Source organism: Equus asinus, chromosome 11, assembly GCF_041296235.1.
Source record: "Equus asinus isolate D_3611 breed Donkey chromosome 11, EquAss-T2T_v2, whole genome shotgun sequence".
Taxonomy (NCBI): domain Eukaryota; kingdom Metazoa; phylum Chordata; class Mammalia; order Perissodactyla; family Equidae; genus Equus; species Equus asinus.
In genome coordinates, this window is record NC_091800.1 from 82411019 (window position 1) to 82433917 (window position 22899).

At 46.8% G+C, this 22899-nt stretch overlaps 1 protein-coding gene across 10 annotated transcripts in view; it reads left to right on the plus strand.

Annotated features, from left to right (window-relative positions):
- ARHGEF7 (Rho guanine nucleotide exchange factor 7) overlaps nucleotides 1-22899 on the plus strand; it is a 155074-nt gene that overhangs the window by 123650 nt on the left and 8525 nt on the right. For 5 of the 10 annotated variants that reach the window (XM_044779688.2, XM_070520158.1, XM_070520156.1 and 2 more), the window contains 7 exons: nucleotides 1790-1876; nucleotides 4392-4470; nucleotides 4667-4806; nucleotides 7289-7513; nucleotides 10908-11001; nucleotides 15466-15555; nucleotides 18512-18688. In XM_044779688.2, coding sequence (XP_044635623.1) covers nucleotides 1790-1876; nucleotides 4392-4470; nucleotides 4667-4806; nucleotides 7289-7513; nucleotides 10908-11001; nucleotides 15466-15555; nucleotides 18512-18688 — 892 coding nt within the window. The remainder of the gene's footprint in view (nucleotides 1-1789; nucleotides 1877-4391; nucleotides 4471-4666; nucleotides 4807-7288; nucleotides 7514-10907; nucleotides 11002-15465; nucleotides 15556-18511; nucleotides 18689-22899) is intronic. The other 5 variants (XM_070520159.1, XM_044779689.2, XM_070520160.1 and 2 more) reach the window with 1 other exon arrangement.

Below are 22899 nucleotides of genomic sequence, written 5' to 3' on the forward strand. Positions count from 1 at the left end.
ATAATTAACCTGTTCAAAACCTGCTAATGACCCGTTTTCAAACCTGAAACTCTTAGGACAGGAAAAAACCAGAAACTTATACTCGCTGTCAGTGTGCTTTTCCTGCCTATAAAATTTGAAGATGATATTGCTGCTCTAGGTACTAGTTTGAGTGCCATAAGAAATCATGACTTTCTAGTCTATTGCACTGATGAAAAAACCCCAAATCTTTCCAGAAACAGTTTTTTGTTTTGAGGAAGATTAGCCCTGAGATAAAATCTGCCACTAATCCTCCTCTTTTTGGTGAGGAAGACTGGCCCTGAGCTAACATCTGTGCCCATCTTCCTCTACTTTATATGTGGGACGCCTGCCATAGCATGGCTTGATGAGCAGTGCGTGGGTCCGTGCCTGGGATCCAAACAGGCGAACCCGACAGCACCAAAATGGAATGTGCGAACTTAACTGCTGTGCCACCGGGCCAGCCCCAACAGTTTGTTTTTTAATTATAAAGTTTTGAATTTTATTTAAAAATCTATGGAAACGTTTCCCGAAGTGTTTTTTTTTTAATACTTGATCTAAAAAGTGTAAATAGGTGTTGCTTAAAAAATAATTCAAGGTTGTTATGCTCATGACTGGAGAGATGGTATGTCGGCGCCCCGTCTCCATGGGTTCCACAGCTGTGGGTTCGGCCAGCCACGGATGGAAAGGCCTGCAATGGTTGCGTCTGTCCTGAACAAGTGCGGCCATTTTTTTCTTCTTATTCCCTAAACAATACAGTATAACAACTATTTACATGGCATTTACGTTGTCTTAAGTATTATAAGTAATCTAGAGATGACTTACATATACGGGGAGGATGTGTGTAGGTTATATGCAAATTCTAAGCCGTGTTCTATAAGGCACTTGAGCATCCATGGATTTTGGATTGGTGGGGATCCTGGAACCAACCCCCACAGGTACCGAGGGACAACTGTAATCAGTTGTGAAGACTTCTCTGTGACAGGGCTTCTCAGAGCCTGTGCTCTGCATCTTCACGATGCATGTTATGCGACTTCCAGAGGGGAATAGAATAAGTAGTTTTCAACAGCCTCTTTAAAGTGAGTACCGTCTTTCTGTAGTCACTTGCACATGCATGGCTGGCTTCTGAGGAGTCTGCTGGGGACCTGCTTCCTAGTGTCCCCTCACTTTTGTGGGCAGTGGTTGGATGGCAGCTTGCGAGGGCTGACGGCATTGCTGTCTGTCTCCTTTTAGGTTCTTGGGAATTTTTGTCCTTCAGTTGTGGTCTCCCTGGGGCTTTTCTTACTTTATTGAAGTGAGTGATTTTTAATACATAAATAATGCTTTTAAGTTTTTCATGTAAGGTAAAGTTTACCGGATGGGTGCAAACAACATTGAATTGACACATGAGGGTTTTAGGGAAATGCAGGAATTATTAATAAACCAAAATCGATTTTAGCCTTTTATTCTACCCTCCTTAGCATAAAGGGTCCACCCTCTCCCACTAAAATTCTATAAGTTCATTTTCTCTATTTTCTTTCAACCACAAAAAGAAATTTTAGACTAATTAAAAAGAATTAATGGCAGAGCTGGACTCCTTAACCAAATTTTTAAAAAAGATGTCGCGTGGGCTATTTGTGAGTCTAAGAATTTACTGTAGTTTTGTTTCCATTTCATTTAGCTAATAAAATTTGGTAGGGAGAAATACCTAAACATGAAAGATAATCTTTCATAAGGCCTAATATAATCTTCTCACATCTGTAAGTGTATATTTTTTAAAAGTTATTTGGATTTGTTTGTTCCTTTACATTAGGAAAAGAATGAAAGATATCTTCTACTCTTCCCGAACATTTTGCTAATGTTGTCTGCCAGTCCTAGGATGAGTGGTTTTATCTATCAGGTAAAACACATTTTAAATTTATACTTTATTATTTATTGTGGATCTGAGAATCATTTCCAGACTTACTTTGAATTTTTGCATCACATACTACATGTATCTACTTGTGCGTTAGTGTATAGTGTTGTTTCTATAGTGTTATATGTTTGAATAGGTACACACCGCTCCTGCCTGTGTGTTTTGATGTGGCCATGCAAGCAGATGCTTGTGTTAATCCTAAGCAAAAAAGCTGCAAACAGGTGAAATTTGTAGAGCTGCCTCCAAAGGATGTGACTGCTGAGGTGCAAGGCCAGCCCATCACCACCTGAAGTCGTGTCTTCTCTCCTGGCCACTGCGGTGCCAGCGTGGGCGCCGCAGCGCTGGGCTGAGTGGGCGGCGCAGGCTGAGCTGTTGTGCGTGGTGCGGCCCGCAGACGGCGGCAGGTGTGGGCGGTGTGAGTCTTGGGGAGTGATCATTTAACCTTTTTGTTCTCTGATTTTCTGTGAGAAGTTGTGAGAGCTGAGTTAAGAAGAAAATGCAAGGAGAGACCTCTGTTTTTCTACACTGATTTAAAGTGGTGGTTTTAAGTAGATTATGGATTCTCTGCCTGTCTAGTAGTTGCTTCTGGCAAGGTCTCACTGCTTTTTTTCTGTGTGGTTATAGAAGCTAATGCCTCCCCATCCATTTTTTAAGGCCTGGCCGGTCGCCAGATGCTGCTTCAACAGAAGTCACCACTTTGTTGTCTCCGAGTTGCATTTTTTCAGAACATAGTATGTTGTTTTGTGTTGTCTCCCACAAAAACACTAGTGAATCTTGAGTCAGAAGTGTCCACAGCGTGTTTCTCCTTCCGCAGAAGCTTTGTCTGCCACCCACAGGAGAGCTGTCCATCACACGGTTATTCCAAAGGGGCAGTTTAAAACCGATAAAGCGAGTGTATGTGGACAAACCCAGAAAAATAATGCCTCTTAACTGATAAGCCTGCTGCTGAGCAGACATCTGTGGCTGAGAGAATGCCTGCCTGGGTTCTCCCTAACTGGCATCCCCACTTTGTTAAACGACCCTGATGAACGTAAGGCGGAGTCCTTTTCCGTCTGCACTCTCGTGTTTTACACTCAGAGGCTGAGGCGGGCCCTGCTGTGACCTGAGGGAGCAGAGGGTGCCATCTGGGGCAGGCTCGGGCCCCCAGCAATGTGGCTGGTCCACACGCCACATTGGCCTTGGATGCTGGTGTTGATGTGCCGTGGGAGATGTCACACCACCAACAGGACCCTGTTTTCCCACTTTTTGCACAGTTTCCTGGGAGATTTCTTCTTCTCGGTGCTGTGACCTCTGGTCTGTGTATTGTCAGTATTCATTTCCGGCTTTGAGGGGCAGTGAAAAGCATTAAGTGCAGCAACAGTGGGAACACTCTGTCCACTGCTGTAGATGTGCTAGGTTACACTCAGCTATGTAGTTTTATTTTCTGTAGGACTTCTCAGAGCTGCTGGTACACCTCCGTGTGTTAGGAATCCTGGAAAGGAGTGTGCAGTATGCAGCAATTCTCAAATACTTCTGACCATGGAAGTGCCAAGCGCTGTCTACTATCCTGCTTCCCAAACCTCAGGACAGGCTTTCTCGGCCTGGGAACTGTTGACACCGTAGACAGGATGATTCTTTGCGCGGGAGGGGCGAGGACGCTGTCCCATATGCTGTAGGACATTCAGCAGCCCCTCTGGCCTCTGCCTGCTAGCTGTCAGGAGCAGCCGCCCAGCTGTGGCATTGACCGTGTTCCCTGTGGGGCAGAACCCCTTTCCTTGCTGGGAACCGCTGCTTTCAGAGGTGCTGAGAGAGACTTGCTTCTCCGCAAGAGACTTGGCCCCAAACGCTGAAAGACTTTTCCTAAGACTTGGTCTGCCACCAGGTGCCGTGGTGTTTATGGGCAGTGTTTTAGCGCTGTGCTGTTTGTGATGGTCCGTTTGTGGCCCTTTCCTGGTATTTCTCCATTGACGTCTCCCACCCTGTTGCCAGAGTGGACAGCTTGGCTGCTGTTTTCTGGTGTCAGCTCCCAGCACAGCCCCTGCCTCCTGTCTGGTGGATAACCAAGAATAACCACGGTGCAGTTCCTCTTGCTCCAATTTCCCCCTTATTTTTTCTTCAAACGCGGAACTTCCTCTGCATTTCTCTGTGAGGCAAATCAGTGCTTCCTTTGCATAAGCACGTGGTTTAAAATAGCTGCCGTAGACTCTAGGTTTTTTTATCATCATGTGTAATGTTTTTGTGTCCTGGTGTTTATATTTAGAGTAACTTATCAGATGAAATCTATCTGCTAGTTTGCTGCTCTGTGCCTTTTTGCTGGCTCACTTTCTTGATTATAATATTACGATTTATTTGAGATGGAGGTTTTTGTATTATATGTGCATCTGGTACAAATAAAAGAACTTTTTGGTTTACAAACACAATTCCTTTGCCATTTCTAAAATCATTTGATAATTTGATAACAGTTCCTTCTTTACTAGAAAAGCACTAATTGTTTTTTTTTTGTGGGGGGGGTCTTTTTTAGGGAAAGCTACCAACGACAGGAATGACAATCACAAAGCTTGAGGACAGTGAAAATCATAGAAATGCATTTGAAATATCAGGTGATAGGCACAAACTCTGTGGATGCTATCTGTCACGGGCTGAGAGGCAGCTGCCGTTGTGTGCACATTCTTGCTTGACTCTTTCAGAGGGCTGATGTTTAAGCATTGTTGAGTTATACTCTGGGTGTGTGTATGTGCATGTGTGTGCTTTCTACCTGTTTTCCCATTTCAGCCTATTTTGTCTTACCTCTTCTAGGGAGCATGATTGAGCGGATATTAGTGTCATGCAACAACCAGCAAGATCTTCATGAATGGGTGGACCATCTACAGAAGCAAACGAAAGTCACATCTGTCGGCAACCCCACCGCTAAGCCGCACTCTGTGCCGTCTCATACCGTAAGGACTCCTGTGCTTCCCCCACCTGCAGACTCCAGGGTCTGCCTTTGGTTGAGCTATCAGCCAGTGACAAGTACTTTAAAGCATAATCAATATCTAGATCAAGAATGTGAAATACTTGCCTGTATCTCTCTGCAAATATTTGCTTAGTTCCATCGAATAGTGAGTGGCTTCACAGTGATTGCTCTTGTGAAACAGCCCTAAGGTGTGCTGCCTCACACACAGTCCTTGTACTCGTGTAGGAAGCTGCCTCTCTGCTCAGAGTGGCCTTGAAGACCGACTTAGGGGGTTTTCAACTAAAACTCCGAGAGCCACTGGTCCATAGGTGGGTTTTCTGAGAATTTTACCTGTTATTTATTTGTTTCATCAAAAAACAAAACAAAAATAGATGATTATGATGATGGAAAGGACCAGATTCATATTGAAGGCATTAAAATGAAATTTTTGACTTTTAAGAAATCTGTTTATTTTCTGCCTAGAAAAGCTCAATAGCTCTTTGGCTTTTTAGACACTTAAGCATTTCAAAACAGATCAACACCAATGTGTCAGTGTCGAAAACTTCTCTTTATTGGTGTTTTATTCTTAAGATATTGGTATCGAATCATTTGAACATCGATCATCTTTATTAAACAGTATTGAAGAACCAGGCACACCTTTTTAAGAATGACTTATGATCCACAGCGTTGCTAGTTGGTAGGATTTTCTCACATCCTCATTAGACTGCTGTGGTCTCTGCTAGGACATTTCGACCATGGAGCTAGCTCCCTGCTGTGTTTGTTATCCGGGGTGAAAGTTTTAGCTCAGGAAGGGTGGCTGTGGCGTAAAGGGTTCATCAGTTTCATTGTCTGTCTCAATTTCTCTCACCGGTTTGGGAGGTTAAAACTACTCAAATGTTAGCTTTAGCTAGCATTTCATTTTGAAGGATTCTGCCATTTATAATTTCTCTATACTTTAAAAAACATTAAATGTGCTTTGTTTTCATGGAACTAAAGAAAAATGGAAGTGCTTTTTCATTCAGATTGTAACAGCCTGAAACAAAACTTTATAAAATTTCATGTCAAGTAAAACTTTCCTCTGTATCTGGCCCCTGGTGCCTCATGTTCCTTTTCCTGTCACCCGGTGGCAAGGGAGGCGCCCTGTCAGCAGGGAGGGGTCAGCCCCGCCGCTCGGAGGGCATTGTTCCCACGTGCAGGCTTTCGAAACGTCATGCATTCTCCTTGGGGATTGCTCCGTCAGGGAGTCTGTGCCCTCCCTGTGGCCTGGCTGTCCCAGCCTGGTGATGCTCTCATTTTAGCGGAAAGCACACCTCTCTCCGCTTGCTCAAGTGAGGTGAAACAGAACCAGATATTACTTACAACGGCATTGCTGAAAGGGATGTTTTGCATGATCATCTTCTTTTGTGAATTATTCCATTTAAAAAAATTATTTTGTAGTTGTGTAGCCAGTTGCAAGACACACCTGTGCACACACAGACACATGCACACACCAGCATGGGCATGTGATTACTGCAGAGAGTTTGTGGCTGCAGTTCCTGAGTGCGGTGGCTGAGCCATGCTGGGCTTCCCGGTGCCACGTGTTTCACTTGTTGTCCAGTTTGGTGAATGACGGCCTCGCTCAGGTCTCCTGCTCGGAGAACCACTCAGCTCTTTCTCCTGTTAAGCATACCTTGTTTTGGGCTAATTTGAGGTGATTGGCTAATTTTGAATGTTACTTATTTTATTTAACGTTTTCTCATTTAGTTGTCAGTGTGGTGGGACTGTTGGGGTTTCCAGGAATATAAACCCCATTTATAAAGTCCTTCTGATCTATTTAACTTTGTTTTGATTAAAGCTGATTTTTCTGAGAAAATAACTTGTTTTATCCCAGGGATTTGTAAAATTTTTCTGTAGAGAGACAGCTAGTAAATATTTTCAGCTTTGTAGGCAGTATGGTTTCTGTTGCAACTGTACTTTGTTTTTGTAACAAAAAAGCAGCCATTGACAAGAATAGACCTGGCTGTGTCCCAGGAAAACCTTTTTTTTTTTTTTAAATCAAAAACAGGCCTCAGGCCCTGGGTTTACCCACTCTACATCAGACAGGACTGGGGAGAATTACCCTCCACTGTAACCATGTTCCCAGTACAGAGCGTCCCTTGTCCTTTATAGAATTCTGATACTTAGACTCAATGACGTGCCTGTTTGCAGATGTTACTCTGTGGTGCACAAACGTGGCAGTGGAGTGTCCGGGTCTTGGGCCCCCAGTATCCTCCTGCCTCCTGACCCAGGCCTGGCTGTGGCCTGAAGCAGGCGGTGGGGGCTCCACACTTGGCCCAGGCAGCCCAGAAATGGACTGCTTGGAGTCACAGATTCCAGAGAAATGATAGTACTGTGGTGATTTCACTGGGAATGTTTTTAAAAATTAGCAGAATTAAGTATATTTGGTTGAGGTTCCTTTGACAGTGAATGATCTGTTTCTGCTCTTTCCTACTCTTTTCCCTGGGCAGCTCCCCTCCCATCCGATCACCCCATCCAGCAAGCATGCGGACAGCAAGCCGGTGCCACTGACCCCTGCCTACCACACGCTGCCCCACCCCTCCCATCATGGCACTCCACACACCACCATCAACTGGGGGCCCCTGGAGCCTCCGAAGACCCCCAAGCCGTGGAGCCTGAGCTGCTTACGACCCGCACCTCCCCTCCGGCCCTCAGCCGCCCTCTGCTACAAGGAGGTGAGGTCCAGGTGACAGCTGGACATGTTGGGTTGGCCATATGTGCTTCATTTCAATGCGTTCAGAAATATGGAAAACCCCGTATTTCTATGTGTGACATAAAAATACAGATTAGCTTCTTTAGAACTGTGAAGGGTCTGCCTCCATTCTTTTGTCATCCCCTTCTGCTTTGGGGGTGTGGGAGGCCCATGGAGGCCCTCGTGGGAGTGGCTTGGGCAGCATCAGGCCCTCTCTGTGTCATTCGTGGAGGAGCCTTTTCTGTGCTTGCCGTGGCTCTGCCTTGGTTCCTGCCTCCTGGAGGCCAAGAAGCTGGAGGGCTCACCTGGGCTTCCTCTGGGCCTCTCACTGAGCCTGGAATCATTTTGAACTTCAGTGCGTGACTAGAAGTTCACTTATTTCTGCATGCTCTTCTGCTGCACCTTGTGACCCTTTTTCAAGTTTGGGATCTTGCCCAGAAACCCTACATTTTCTCACCAGAAGCTGTTTGAAATGAAGAGAACGTTCATAAATAGAAATGAAAGAAAATTAAGACAGTTCTCCTCTTTGCATAAAAAATCATAGTGCACTCTGCTCTTCACTCTAGTGTTTTTTTTAGATACTATGTACAGTTAAAATGCGATTCTTACCCATAAATAAGTGCTCATGGTTTCCTGCACTTTCCTACTGGGTTTCATCCACTAAACCTGCTTTGATGAGGAAAGGAAGTGTCTTGAGAAATATGTTCTGAGAAATATTTGCACTTGAAGCAGCTGATAATTGAAATGAATGTGAAAAGTGGTTACCATGAGTACGAGCCTGAGTATGAGTGTGAGTATGGTTATTGTATGAATGCGAGTATGATTATCATGAGTGTGAGCATGAGTATGGTTATTGTATGAATCTGAGTATGGTTATCATGAGTGTGAGCGTGAGTATGGTTATTGTATGAATCTGAGTATGGTTATGAGTGTGAGCGTGAGTATGGTTATTGTATGAATCTGAGTATGATTATCATGAGTGTGAGCGTGAGTATGGTTATTGTATGAATCTGAGTATGGTTATGAGTGTGAGCGTGAGTATGGTTATTGTATGAATGTGAGTATGGTTATCATGAGTGTGAGCGTGAGTATGGTTATTGTATGAATCTGAGTATGGTTATGAGTGTGAGCATGAGTATGGTTACTGTATGAATGTGAGTATGGTTATGAGTGTGAGTGTGAGTATGGTTATTGTATGAATCTGAGTATGGTTATGAGTGTGAGCGTGAGTATGGTTATTGTATGAATGTGAGTATGATTATCATGAGTGTGAGTGTGAGTATGGTTATTGTATGAATCTGAGTATGATTATCATGAGTGTGAGCATGAGTATGATTATGTGTATTTGAGTGTGGTTATTGTGAGTGTGAACGTGAGTAAGAACGGTTATCACGAGTGAGTGTGATTGTGGTTATTTGTCATGAATGTGAGTGTGAGGATGTTATTGCATGCATATGGTTATCATGTGAGTATGAGCATATGAATATGGTTATCGAGTGTGAGGGTGAGTATGGTAATCGTGAGTGTGAACATGAGTGTGAGTATGGTTATCATGAGTGTGAATGTCAGTTTGGTGAGCATATGGTTATGAGTGAGTGTGAGTATTGTGAATGTGAGTATGGTTATCATGATTGAATGTGAGGATGGTTATCACCATAGTGAATATGGTTATCATGAGTGTGAACGTGAGTATGGTTACTGCAGCCGTGTGAGTGTGGTTATGGTGAGTGTGAGCGTGGTGATGTGTGGCCTGGCGTGTGTCTCCACATTCAGTCGAGGGCCACGTTTGCTGAAGGACCTAGAGCAGACCCTCCCTCCATCCTTGCTAGCAGCTCTAAGTATTTTAAGACACATAGAAAAGTACTACATAAATTACAGTCAGTTCTTTACATTTTTCGTTCTTAATGAATTTTGGTTTATGACATACATCTTGCTTGGGCACATATGCCCGAGTCAGAAATTTCTTCATCACGGGCAGTTGCTTGAAGAACATGGGTGTTTTTCATACCTGCATGTTTTCAGATCTGCAGGCCAGCTGGTGGGTGTTTCCTTAGTGGGGAGGAGAGCTGGCGTGACAGTGATGAGCAGAGGAGCAGAAGGGTGAGGGAGGGGGTGTGGCAGTGAGCGTAGGCATCTGGATTTGCAAGTCGGCTGCAGTTGCTTTGCTGGACCCCATGTTGGAGAAAAGGTCTCATGCTCTGTAATTGTTGGCAGTGTTGCCCAGCACCTACAAACACTTAGTGGAGGGTGATCTTGGAGTGTGGCAGGAGTGGAACACTGCCATGTGGCCGGCTTTGCCCTCCGGGAGCTGGGCATGGCTTGTGTTTGCCTGCACACTCTGCGTGTGCGTGCTACGTCCAGCATGCTGCCTGCTTCTCCCGTCTCTTCACTTTGAATTAGGGGAGCCACAGCGCACATGCCGCATTGATTTCTCTGGGAACTGACATCTGCTGCATTTCCAAGAGATTTAAGAATTTTTAATTTTATGGAAAACGTTTTGAAGAGATACCTTTAAATATCAAACTCTGTTCCATCTGTGCTTTCAGTTTCATTCATCCCACAGCCCAAGTCACCTTCTCAGTCGCGGCTTCTCTGTAAATGCTTGGACAGTCTGTGATTTAAATGATGCCCGAGACAGCCTTTTATGTCGATGTTCAGCACATGCTTGGCAGTCAGACTTTGTCCCCCAGCTGTGGGGGGCTTCGTCCTGCTCTGTTGCTCACCTTCTTCTTCGGCACGGGTTTAGGAGTTGGACAGTGGAGGTCAGGGGAGACCTTCCTGCTGTGCCCGGAGCTCTGAAGTGGCGTGAATGCACCGTCGAGAGAGCTGGTGCTCTGTCTTCTGCTCGCCTGTGCACTCAAGGCCCACAGGCTGATCTGATGCCCTTTTCCTCTCCCTTGAGGCTTCAAATATTTTCCTAAAGAAGTCATTCTTTACTTACCTTTCCTTTAAAAATAGGCTTCATCTCCTCAGGTCTTTCTAGTTAGCTGTGGCAGATGGGTCTGCTACCGAGTTAGCAGCGCGTGTGGATCCTGTGCACGCTCGGCCGGCGGTCCTTTCTTTCCCTGCAGCACTGCTGCCGTGTCATCACGGTGCCGCCAGCCCACCTGCGCCTGCAGCACCGCTGCTGTGTTGTCAGGGTGCTGCCGGATCCAAGGAACATGAGGGTTTATAGCAGAGTCAGTGCCCTGTTGGTTTGAAATTGACTCCCAGCGGCTGGCAAAGAAAAATCACGCTGAAAGTAGCAGGGAGCTCTTGACAGTGAGTGGTTGCAGTAAGCTGATGGTTGACACCTCCACAGCGACCCTTACTGAATTGCCAGTAAAAATTCATGCCTCTGGCGTTTGTCAGCATTTTCTTCCCTTTCCTTTCCCTAGGATCTCAGTAAGAGTCCCAAGACCATGAAAAAGCTGCTACCTAAGCGGAAGCCTGAGCGGAAGCCTTCGGACGAAGAGTTCGCGCTGAGGAAAAGTGAGTCTGTGCGGCGTGTGGATGAGGACACGGTCCGGTGCGTCTCGCACAGGCCTGGCGCTCACTGGGGGGAGAGTTGGCTGGCGGCTCTCCGGAGACTGCAGGCAGAGGTCGGGGCTGAGCCCTAGTGTCGCTTCTCAAGGAGCCTGTTTGAGCAGCGGGAGCCGCAGACCGTCTGAGTGTGGAACCCTGCCGTCAGGAGGGATGCCCAGCGCCAGTGATGAAGCACACGAGTGGTGGCCCCTGATGGAGCTGTGTGCTGTCTCTCAGTCTCTGTGTTGATCACCTCACCTGGAGACCCACCAGGGGTGCAGGGTGGACCCAGGACACCTGCTCTGCCTGTCCCCCCTTCGCCCAGGTGTTTCCACGTGTCAAGGTTGCACCCCACACTGGTCTGTTGCTGGAGGTCTCTCTTCTGTCAGACTGATCTGACTGTTGTACCACCCCCGCTGCTCAGATGTAAACTTGAGAAACGCCACAGGCAGCATCGAATTCAGCTCCTGGTTCTTAGACAGCCTCTCACAAGGAGCGCCTCGCACACGGGAGATGCTCAGTTAATGGCACGTGAATAAGTACAGCTATTTCTGGAAGCCAGTGATGGGGGAGAATCAGCTCACACACGTGCACACGCTCACCCACTTCTCTCCTGTGTCGAGCTCGTTCCCCCGTGTGGCAGGCAGGCAGGGTTCCATGTGGACAGACGGCTGTGGGGCTGTCTGGCACCGCAGGAGAGCCTTGAGAGGGACAGGTGCCTGGCAGGGGCCTCCGAGCAGTTGTGAGAGCTGCCTGCAAGGGCGCTGCCCCCCGCCCTGTCCCTCTCAGCCGGCTGCCCTCTGCGCCGTGCCCCTCGCTCGCCCCGGTTCTGTCCAGGCCTGACTGACTTCCTGGAGCATTGCTCCTCTTCTTCTTCATCCCCACTTAGGATCCTTCAGGGACTCGTTTCCAGAAGGAGGCATATGGGAGAAACGTTTGTAGTCAGAACGTGAGTGTGGCTGACGTCACTGAGGAAGGGGCAGTGTGGTGCAGCAGCTGCACGTGAACCCGGAGCACAGGCAGCCTGCATGTGGGCGTGCTGCACCACGTGTCACTTCGCATGGGGGGCGGTAAGCTGGAGAAGCGAAGGCAGTGACGGGCCTGGAGCTCTCTCCCTGCCCTGTCACCTGGCGTACACTACAGGGGCGCCTTGTATTTTGCCTTCCTAGCAGTCGTCTTCCTCAGATTACGAGCGTGCAGGGCAGTGCCGTGCTCCCAGGACACCTCGTGAGACGGCTGGTGAGGCCGTGCGTTTGGTGCGGAGACTCCGACCTGGAGCTGGACGCCTGGCCCTCCCTTCCGAGCTGTGATTGGGGTGTTTGGTGGACCCCCTCGTTTGACAAGCATTTGTTGAGTGCCTTCTGTGTGAGGGCACTGGGCTAGGCATTGGGACAGGCTGCAGATGAGGGACCATTCCCTTCACAGGTCTTTATTCAGTGCTGCTGTGTGCCAGGTGCACAGCCGTGAACAATGGAAACCCCTGCCCCATGGAGCTACGTTTTAGAAAGATACAGACGAGGGACCAGATAGGCAGATGGCAGGTGTGCTGGTGTGACGTGCGGGGGGATGTGGTGTGGCTGTCTTAAACAGGATGGCTGGGGAGGTGTCTGAATAGTAGCCTGCGGGGCTGAGGAAGCCAGCCGAGCAGATGTCTGGGGAGAGCTCTCCCAGGTGCTGGCAGCAGGCAGCTGCAGTCCGGTTGTGAACATAGGACTTCATGGGACTGGTTTTTGGTTTTTTTAGTGAGGAAGATTGGCCCTGAGCTAACATCTGTTGCCAATCCTCCTCTTTTTGCTGAGGAACAGTGGTCCTGAGCTAATATCCCTGCCCATCTTCCTCCACTTTGTATGTTGGATGCTGCCACAGCATGGCTTGATGAGTGGTGTGCAGGTCCACGCCAGGATCCAAACAGGTGCACCCTGGGCCACCAATGTGGAGCACGTGAACTTAACCACTACGCCACCGGGCTGGCCCTCATGGTACTGGTTTTCACTGGACCAGTGACTGCTGTGTTGAGGACAGAGGGCAGAGGTGGGAACAGGGAGGCCAGGGAATGCTATGCAGTAATCCAGGTGAGGATGACATGATGGTGGCTTGGGCCAGATGACAACAGAGCTGAAACATGGACTTCAGATTTCTTTGAAGCTGGAGCCTGCAGCAGTGGTTCTCAACTGGGGGCGACTTTGCTAAACACCCTGCAGCACACAGGACAGCTGCGCAGCAGAGAATCCTCTCACCCAGATGTCATTATGCCGCGACTGAGAGTTGTGGGCCCAGGGGCGGTGCTGTCGGACCGGATGCAGGGTGAGAGTGGGGCTTTCGGCCTGTGCACCTGAGGGTGGGTTACAGGTACTGTGAGGGTCACAGAGTCGCAGGCCTCAGCCCAGGGCCAGGCTGGGCTGCTGGGCGGAGTCCCAGAGTCGTTCTCCGTGCTTAGATGGTTTCTCAAGCCGTGAGACAGGACAGACGGAAGAAGAGACAGACGGAAGAAGAGACAGACAGAGCCCGAGTCTGAGGACATGAGGGAGATGAGCAGCTGGCAGAGGAGACTTTGCAAGGGGGATTGGAATGTAAAGAGGAAACCAAGGATTTTGCATGGATTGGAGGAGAAACTTGTGTGACCTCTGTGTGACTGTGTCTGTGCATGGTGAGTGCTCAGTACACGTGCCTGCTCCAGAGTCGCTCTGTGATCTCCTAGGTTACTTAACCTGTTATGTTCAGCACCCTGGAACTGTGTCTGGGCCGTGGAGCTGTCTGTGCCTCACGGAAGACGTGTGCCGCCCTCTCCTGTATTTCCCTTCTCCAGCCTCTGTGAGGAATGGCAGCCAGTGAGGGCTGTTCAGCCCCCCGTCCCAGGGAGCTAGCGCCCTCTCTGGCGCTGTGGTGCTTGCCCTGTGCTTTGGATGGTGCGAGTGTCCTTACCTGTGTCTCAGAACGGCCATCTGATCACATAACTTGGACGGGCCACCTCTCTCATAAAGGCTGTTTTCCTGCTGGCACAGAGGGAGTGGCCTGCCTGTCGGAGTTACCTGGCAACATGTCCTGAAAGTCAAACTAGTTAAGCGGTATCTTTTTTACTCCTGAAGGAGGAGCTTGTTACAGGAAACCTGTTGAAAGACTGCTCCCAGTTAGCAAAATTAGGGAAAAGGTCGTTTTCTCAGTAGCTCTTAAACTCTTGGGACTAAAATGTATTTTTTAGTGGAGAATATTTAACTTGCCTGCGGCTGTCTATCTTACTATGATACAGTGACACTGAGGCTTTATGATACAGCTTATAAATATTTCAGCTTCCCTTTCTTTCCATGTTTTTTTATTAGGGTATGTGAGCCTTTTAAAATATGTATTCAAGTAATATCTTAGAAAATCTAGAAAAACAGAAAACAGAGAAAGGGTTTAACCATACAGTGTATGAAGTATGCTGGGTGTGAGGCTCTGTGCCCAGTGCTAATACTGTTAGATGCTTTAGTCTGGAAGGTTCTATTCTCTGTGCCTGTGATCTCTGAGTATCAGTGAAGCCAGTGTCTGGAATAATCCACAGTTGAAGGAAGAGCTCCAGGTTGTGCTTTATATGTTTCTTAGAGTAAATCTCTAGTAGGAATATTGGTGGGTCAGAGGAAATGTGCTTTTCTTTTGTTGGAGGAAGGTTAGCCCTGAACTAATATCCGCCTCCAATCCTCTTTTTGCTGGGGAAGACTGGCCCTGAGCTAAGATCTGTGCCCATCTTCCTCTACTTTATATGTGGGATGCTGCCACAGCATGGCTTGGCAAGCAGTGTGCAGGTCTGTGCCCAGGATCTGAACTGGTGAACCCCAGGTCGCCGAAGCAGAGCACGGAAACTTATCGCTGTGCTGCTGGGCTGGGCCCTGGAAATGTGCTTTTTAAAGCCTTTGATAAATATGGTCAAGTCACGTCTTGGGAGGGTTGTGCCTGTCTTTATTCTCACCTGCTGTGGGTGGAGGGAAGGGTTTTCCTCTCCGCGGTCCACGTCAGCACTGAGAATTGTCAGGCTCATGTGGCTTTGACAGGCTGGTTTGTGAAGCCCTGGTGCTTTAATTTTCACTCCTTTTCTTATTGACTGTCTTCTTCTGGTGTGAACTGCTTGTTTCCAATTCTCGCCCTTTTCTAGCTTCAGGATGGGGGATGCTGTTTCTGTTGTGGATAGTAAGACAACTATGTATTTGGGGCGTTAGCCCTCTACCAGATATGTTGTAGATAAAAAAAAACTTTTAAATAACTAAAAATCCTTTTGAATATAACTATTCTGTAAATATTGGAAAACAGTTATCGGACCAGAAAGTTGTCTTGTCCTCATTTTTGGCTGAATTGGTGACTTTGCACTCATCCAGTTGGTTCCGCTAGTTATTTTGGGTGGTGGCATGTTGTGCTCGGCGTCTGTAGCTTGGTCGTGACGTGTTGTATGTCTCTTGACAGGCACAGCTGCCTTGGAAGAAGATGCGCAGATCCTGAAAGTCATCGAAGCTTACTGCACAAGCGCCAAGACACGGCAGACGCTCAATTCAAGTAAGGGCCACAGGAATGTGCTGGGGGTCGTGGTGGTCATTTAGTTTCCCGCCAGTCTGAAGGAAAGTATGCTGCTGGGCCGTGTCGGCTCGGCAGCGTGCCTGACCCCAGTCCTCAGTGAGTGAGGCCTGGGGGCCTGGCATCCCTAACCCACGTAAGACACCCACTGAGCTGTCGTAAAATAGGCCCTTCTAGGGAACGTCCCGCTGGGAGGCCTTTCACTGTGAGGCACTGCCAGAGTTTGTACAGCTTTCTTTTGCTTACAGACGGTATGTGTGGAAGATAGCAGAAAATTCATTCAGTTCATTTATTCAAGCTATTTAAACTGTTGGTATGATAGTGGGATTTTTATTTTTCTTTTAGCTTCTTAGAATTATTGTCAAAAGTATAAACCTAGAGCAAAGGTTCTTTTAGCTCTTTTTTTTATGATTGCATTTTTAAACTTTTGGAAGTAGACAGCAACTAATTTATTTGCTAGATTTTAGTGCCACTGAATTTACTGTCTTACGTGAAGAAGCCTTGATCACTGTGTGGGCACTGGAGAGGTGGGCTGGTCAGCTTGCCCCGCGCTGGAGAGTGGAGCACTGGAGAGTGGAGCAAGCGTGGTGGCCGTGGGGTGCCGTGCCGTGGCCTGTTCGTCCCTGGCTGGTGCTGGGGCCATGGGCACCACAGGGCTCCTCCTGCATGTGGTGGGGTTGAGATTTTGTTTTTTTGAGAACTGGACGGTCTGTATGTTGCTTCTGGCATAAAAACTGGTTTCTGTTAGATCGTGTGTTTTTGGTTCCCTTTCCACCCTGACTCTTGGCCAGTCACTTATCCCGCCTTCATTTTCACCACCTGCATGTGGTGGTTCGAATCAGTGCATGTCCTGTTGTAAACTAGTGCTGAAAAAAAGGTGGGAAAGGAGTTTTCAGCTGCTGTAGCTTTTGTTAGGGGTGACTACATCTATGAAGCGAGGGCTCTGCAAATGATCTAGAAACTTCCTTATGGCCAGTATTTTACACAGTTGACCTATGACATTAAGGCTTTTTGTCCATACTCTCTCTGGTGAAAACGTCTAATCATAGTGACTGGTCAGCAGAGTGGGAGAGAGATGAGAGGCCTAAGTGTGGCATGAGCCTGTGTATAGTCAAGCAGTAATTTGTAAATATGGGTGGTTGTCATTTAAGGTATTAGAGTTTCATATATTTGATAAGAGATTATGTTTAAAGTAATAGGCTATAAAATGTTGTCATAGTTTTCAGGTTTTGAATTTGAGATTTTTAAAAATTACTCATCTCAACTTCAGTTACTTGAAATAAAATTTTAGCCTGGTAGTCTCAAGTGAACAGGCCAGGTAGTATGAACTTTGTGTTTTCATGCAAGCGCATTTCTTCATCTGAGAGACGGGCCCCCTCCATGTGCCTGTGGCCTCACTTCGCTGCCTGAAAGGAGAGGCCTTGAGTTTGTGCAGGTCTTTTCTTGCCACGTGGCCTATATGATGTGTTTCCACGTCTCTTGTGCAGGAAAAGCATTGGACATTAGACTAATTTTTGTTTTAACTGATATTATGGGCTAACCACTCTGCAGCCTCATTTATATATATACATATACAGCCATATATGGCCTTAAACCTAACATTCTCAAGAGCAGGTAGGATGGGAAAATTGATCCCTTATGCTGGAAAGACATTTGGAGATGAGATCATAGTGAAAGCCGCTCTTTTGATATCAAATGCTGCATAACAACAGTTAGGATGATGTATCTTACCTGTTATTCAGCTCTGTTCAGTATACATTTGGATGCCAAGAAGACTTTATAAACCAGACAGCTTTGGTGTTGATTTGTGTCTCACGGAAGTAATGGCCTTCGTAGAGTACAGGGATTTTGTTGAAGAAATCCAAACGAATCCACTGCTTGTTCTTGTTATGGTTTGGGAACAGATTTGACTTTGATGGGAAGCAGGAACAGGATGGAGCCAGTGCTTGCTGTGGTGTGCTGTTCCCATCAGGAGGGGCCCCTGGTTCCCACTGAGGGTGTCCTTCCAGCAGCCTCCGCCCTGGCCCTGCATGGCTCCCTCACAGCTGCCTGGCCAGTGTCATCGCTCGCAGTTGCCATCCACTTCTGGGCTTATTTTTGTTCTCCCATTTGTGCCTGCTTCCTGTCATCCTCCTTTTAACGCGGTGGCCTTACCAGTTCATGTCTCTCCTCCTGCCAGTGCAAGGGTCTGCCTCAGGGTGGGTGATGTGGGTACACACAGGGCTGCCCACTGTCCCTGTTCCCACTGCTGAGCACTGGGAGCACTCCGAGGGGTGGAGACGTGCTGCCCCCCGCAGGTGGGGGCCAGGAGAGGGGAACGAGAGGGAGGTAGACCCTGTTTAGTCCGCCCCCACTCGCAAATGTTACTGTGGTCCTAGTCTGATAAGGTAAGTTCAGACTCAGCGTTAAGGCGACTTCTGGCGCAGAGAGAGCTGACCGATCAGTCAGAAGCCCTCTGGAAGTGTTTTGCATTCAATATATCCACTTAACGAGTAGGAAACAGTTTTTAATTAACCACATAAACAGTTCCTTTTACAGATAATGTCCTGAATAAGACTGTTTGTTAATAGAATGTGAGATAGACTTGCTTGCTTGTCAGATGTCCATAGGACCATCTGTATGTAAAAGATTTCTTAAGTGAGGACTTAATAGCAATATCTTTAAAAGAGAACAATTTGGAAACAATACCGTGTTTTAGGTTTATTTAAATAATAATTGATCTAGTTTTATTCTAAGGATTATGCTAAGTTTGTTATTAAAATCCAGCCATAAATAAGCAGAAATGAACATTGTTGCCATTTTTTAACAATATTTTCTCTTTTCCTTCTCTTCCCATCACCTTTTGCTTTTGTTTTCATGTTTTTGGTTGTGGCTCTTCCTGTCCGTCCTCCTGCTCCTCCCACCTTTGCCTGTCACACCTGTCCCCTCCCCGTCTTAGCATGGCAAGGCACTGACCTGATGCATAATCACGTCTTGGCTGATGATGACCAATCAAGTCTAGACTCCTTGGGTCGTCGCAGTAGCCTTTCTCGTTTGGAGCCTTCAGACCTCTCGGAAGACTCTGACTATGACAGTATATGGACAGCCCATAGTTACAGAATGGGTTCTACATCTCGTAAGAGCTGTTGCTCATATATCTCTCACCAGAACTAATGCACTTCTGAGCTTTTCTTAACAAATGCTTGTTGTATCGCAGCCTGCTTTTCTTAGATGTTTTCTTGCTGTTCCTTGTCTCTTTTATGTGATATTTTAACAACTTTTGAGAGCGTTTCTGATATTTCCCATTGTAATTGTAGAGGCTTAATTGCCGATTTGACTATCCATTCAAGTTACTGACTGTTGAAGGAGATGGTATGTTCACACAGCCTATCCTGAGGGCTCTGGACCTGAGCGGTGGTTCTATAGCTCCAAATGGTTTGGTTTTTCTCAGTGTAGCAACTGTCTCATTTCTTTTTGGATACAGCTGTATGTACACTTTGATATTTTATACTGAAACCATACAGGCTTGTGATCTAAGTGACAGCAACATGGACGAGACTCTGGCCTAACATATAGGGATCTAAATTTTGTCTGTATAATGGACTGGTCAAGGAGTGGTGGAGAAATCAGGAGGGGGAAACACACCACAGAAGCACTGTGAGTCCAGTTCAGACAGACGTGTTCTGAGGACCCTCAGGGCATTTGGTGACCACGAGGAACCCTGTGTTGGTGGGGCCAGCATGGGCTCTGGGCCTTGGCAGGAGCACAGAAGAGCTTGTCTGCAGCCCCACAGCTCTATGGTTGGTACTTACCACACATGGCCGTCTCCGTGCCCCCCATTTGCCCGGGGGTGGGAGTCCTCTTCTCCAAAGGCCCAGTTATGGTCAGAACTCAGACACGCACATCATCACACCAAACTTTCCTTAATTGGAGTAATTTCTCTTAAACAGCACTCAGCAAGCCTTACCTCTGCTGAATGTTTGAAGTCTGCACTCGGCAACATTCAGCCTCTGAACGTGTAGGTTAGACTCCGTTCAGAGAGGCCTGTGGCCTAACTGAGAGGGCGAGAGCTTCGGCTTCAGTCACAGCCTGGTGCACCCCGACATCCATTCTCATGCCGCCTGTGCTGGACACGTCGTCTGCTTTCAGCCACTAGCTGCAGTGAAACGCCACTTACAGCAGCCCCGTTGAATGTAACCTGCATTGGGGATTGTGATGGGGAGAGCTGAGTCCACTAAGACTGACTAAGTTGCCATGTAAGTCACTTACAGGAAATCTCAGAAGTGGGGGCCTCCCCCACTTTCCTGGGATTTGTTGTAAGGAGATATCACTGCTTCGAAAAGAACTGAATGTGACCTGTTGCGTTCAGTTGTGGCATCCAGATCACGTCTGGTCATCGCTAGAGGGGAGGAGCTGTGTTCTCTCCCACGCATGCTGTATTTGGTGTTAAAATGGAACCTTAAGGTTGTGTTTTAAGTATTCATTAAAACCAGCTTCAGAAAACAAAATGCCATAAGACATTGGAAATATCGTTTTCTCCTTTCTTTAGGACGGCTGCGATTTCTCCCTGCTCCCCCTACTCCTCCTTCGCAAACCCATGTATTCAGTGTGCTGATCGCGTTTGCACAGAGGCGACTCTGATGCATGATACCATTGTTTCCTGGGAGCCCCCAAGCCCAGAGGTGCTAGGGATCCCGGCAGTAGCCTGTAGCTTAGAAAGTCAGACAGCTTCAGGACTGCATGCAGCGAGGTCAGTAGGAAAACCAATAATTCCGAGTATCTGTTCCCAAGTAGCTACTGGACTGTTTATGCCATCTGGAGGTTTCATATTTTTATATCGTTAGTATAAATAAGAAAGCTGAGGAGCAATCTTTTACCATTAGTCAGAGCTCAGTATTAACCCACAGTACAGATGGGGTTTATGTATGTTTAGCCAAATAGCAAATGGAATTTTTGGGGAAATAGGATAACTACGAAGTTCATATACTTAATACCATGCAATGAATTTAGAAGCAATTTTGTTTTATGTTCTACAGAGTAGTCACTTTTGCTGATATTAATAGTAGGACATCTTTTTGTGTGCTTTGAGATGACAGCCACTGGTGTGCTGGCTTCGAGGCCTTTGCCATGGCTCAGTCAACTTGGGTGGCCCATGTCCTGTGCTCTGTGTACCACCATGTTGAATACAGTTGCTGCACTTGGAGTTTTATTAACACCAGTATCATTTGGATTGTCTAAATAAGCTGTTTTCATTTTCTCTACACCAAGGTTTTGACACTTTCCCATCATTCTTTTTTGTACCAGTTAAAGCCATTTTGATGATGATTTTTGTTGATGCTGAGGTCATTGCAGAGTAACAAGCTGGCTTTCTGTTTGTTTGGATTTGTTTTGAATGTCTGCCACCATTAGCTTTTGTGAACTGGTTGGAAGTGTTAGTGCCACAGGCCTGAACACAGTGTTGAGTGGCAGTGGTCATGCTGAAATAGTACCTTATGTTCTTGCAATTCTGTCATATCTACGTGTACAGTTAGTATTATAATGAAAGGATGAAGAATCTGAACTAGAAGGTAGGTTTAAGCCATTACCTGGCCCTTTGCAAATGGCCTAAATGGTGTTCCCATTGAATTAACACTTGCCACAAGTATATAAGCTATATCAATTATGTGTTTTGCATAAAATTGCCAAAACACAGTAACGTGTATATAGTGGTATAAGACCTTGAGAAGTGTCTCTATATTGTGCTTTCTATCTGTGAACGGGGAAGCCGTTTTTGGTGGGCGGCTGCCATTGGAAGACTCCGTTGGATGTACGCCTGAACGTTGCATTGTATTGTACAGTATGCCTATTATTGTTTGTGGTTGCATATGGCAATGAAGTGTTTGTTTTATAAAACAACAAAAAGACATCTGTTATGTACAGTTGAAATAAATTTTGCATTTGCTAGCCCGTGGCTTTTAATATTTGTTACATGGGGGGAGGGGAGTAGCATAGTTTGCAGTTTAATATGATTTGACTGTCCCCTGAATATAGCATCTTCAGAGGAAGGCCAGGCAGTGACACTTTTTGTCCGCCTCGATAGCAAAGCTTGCGCTTTCTTAGGCTAAATGTGCTCCAGACAATACAGAGTCACTCCTTGAACGTTTGTATTTCATCTGTTTCCCTCCAATTTTTTTTTAAATCAAATTTTCAATCACTGGGAGGTTCGTCTTCAGAAAGAAGCATTCTCTCTTTTTTTTGTACATAAATGGAAAAAAACCCAGCTTTAAAAATTTTTTATTTAGACCTAAGGTCAGTTTTTAATTTTTGTGGAGTGGAGCACATGCCCAGCTGACTAGGAAGAGCACGATGAAAGGAAAGGCCGAGGCACTGCTTCATGCGGGCTGGGAGGAGGCACAACAGACGCAGGGCGTTCGTAAGAGAACTGAGAAAAAGGAATTCGAATCTCAGCATAGCCATAAGTGACAAAGTGGCCTTTTGGAGAGATTTTACTAAGTAGATTTTTTAAAGAGTAATATTTTGCTTCATTGTGAAAGTTATCTTAGTTTCAGTTGAGTGTAATTAGATGCAGATTTTAGAAAGATTACGAATTTAAGAAGTCATGTGAGTTTTGCTACAAATGTCCTAGACCAGACCGGCAGATGTTCTTTTCTGACAAACCTACACTGCTGTTAGGCTTTTACTGTGGGCCAGCTCGCTCACCCATGCACACACCGTGCGAGTGCCTGGGGGGGACAGTCATGTGTCCTCACATCAGGCCTGAGGTGGTGTCGCACAGCCAAGACGGCGCCCTGGGGTTTGGGTACCACTCTGTTGCTGCCTGGTCAAGTCATCTGTCACTAAGATGGAAGTGTTGGATCAATCTGTGTTTCTCAAACTAAGACCCACAGTTCTCTGTGAGTGTTTTAGGGGGCAGGGTGCTAAGCTCTGGGGATCCGGGGCTGTTTTAGGGGACAGGGTTCTAAGTGTGTCTCCAGCTTCTGGATCACACCTCTGGGTGAGTCCCGCAGGGGTCTCAGCACCTGCTCCCATCCCCATCTGTGCACCGCAGAGCGACCCCTGCTGGTGACAGCGTGGAACTGTCATTGTGTGTCTGTCAGGGAGCATTGGTGGCTGGATCCAAAGAATCTGCAGACATGTTCTTGGAGTCCTCAAGTTTGAGAGATGCTGGATTGATGCTAAGTATAAATTATTGTTTCGTTGTATTTGGTCTCACATTGAGCAACAGCAACAAAACCTACCAGCACTTGAGTGTGTGTATTTATAGACGCAGATAGGATTATGCACTGGTGTGGTGCTCCTCCAGCCGCCATCCAGAAAACTGCAAATTTTAATATTGATGCTGAGAAA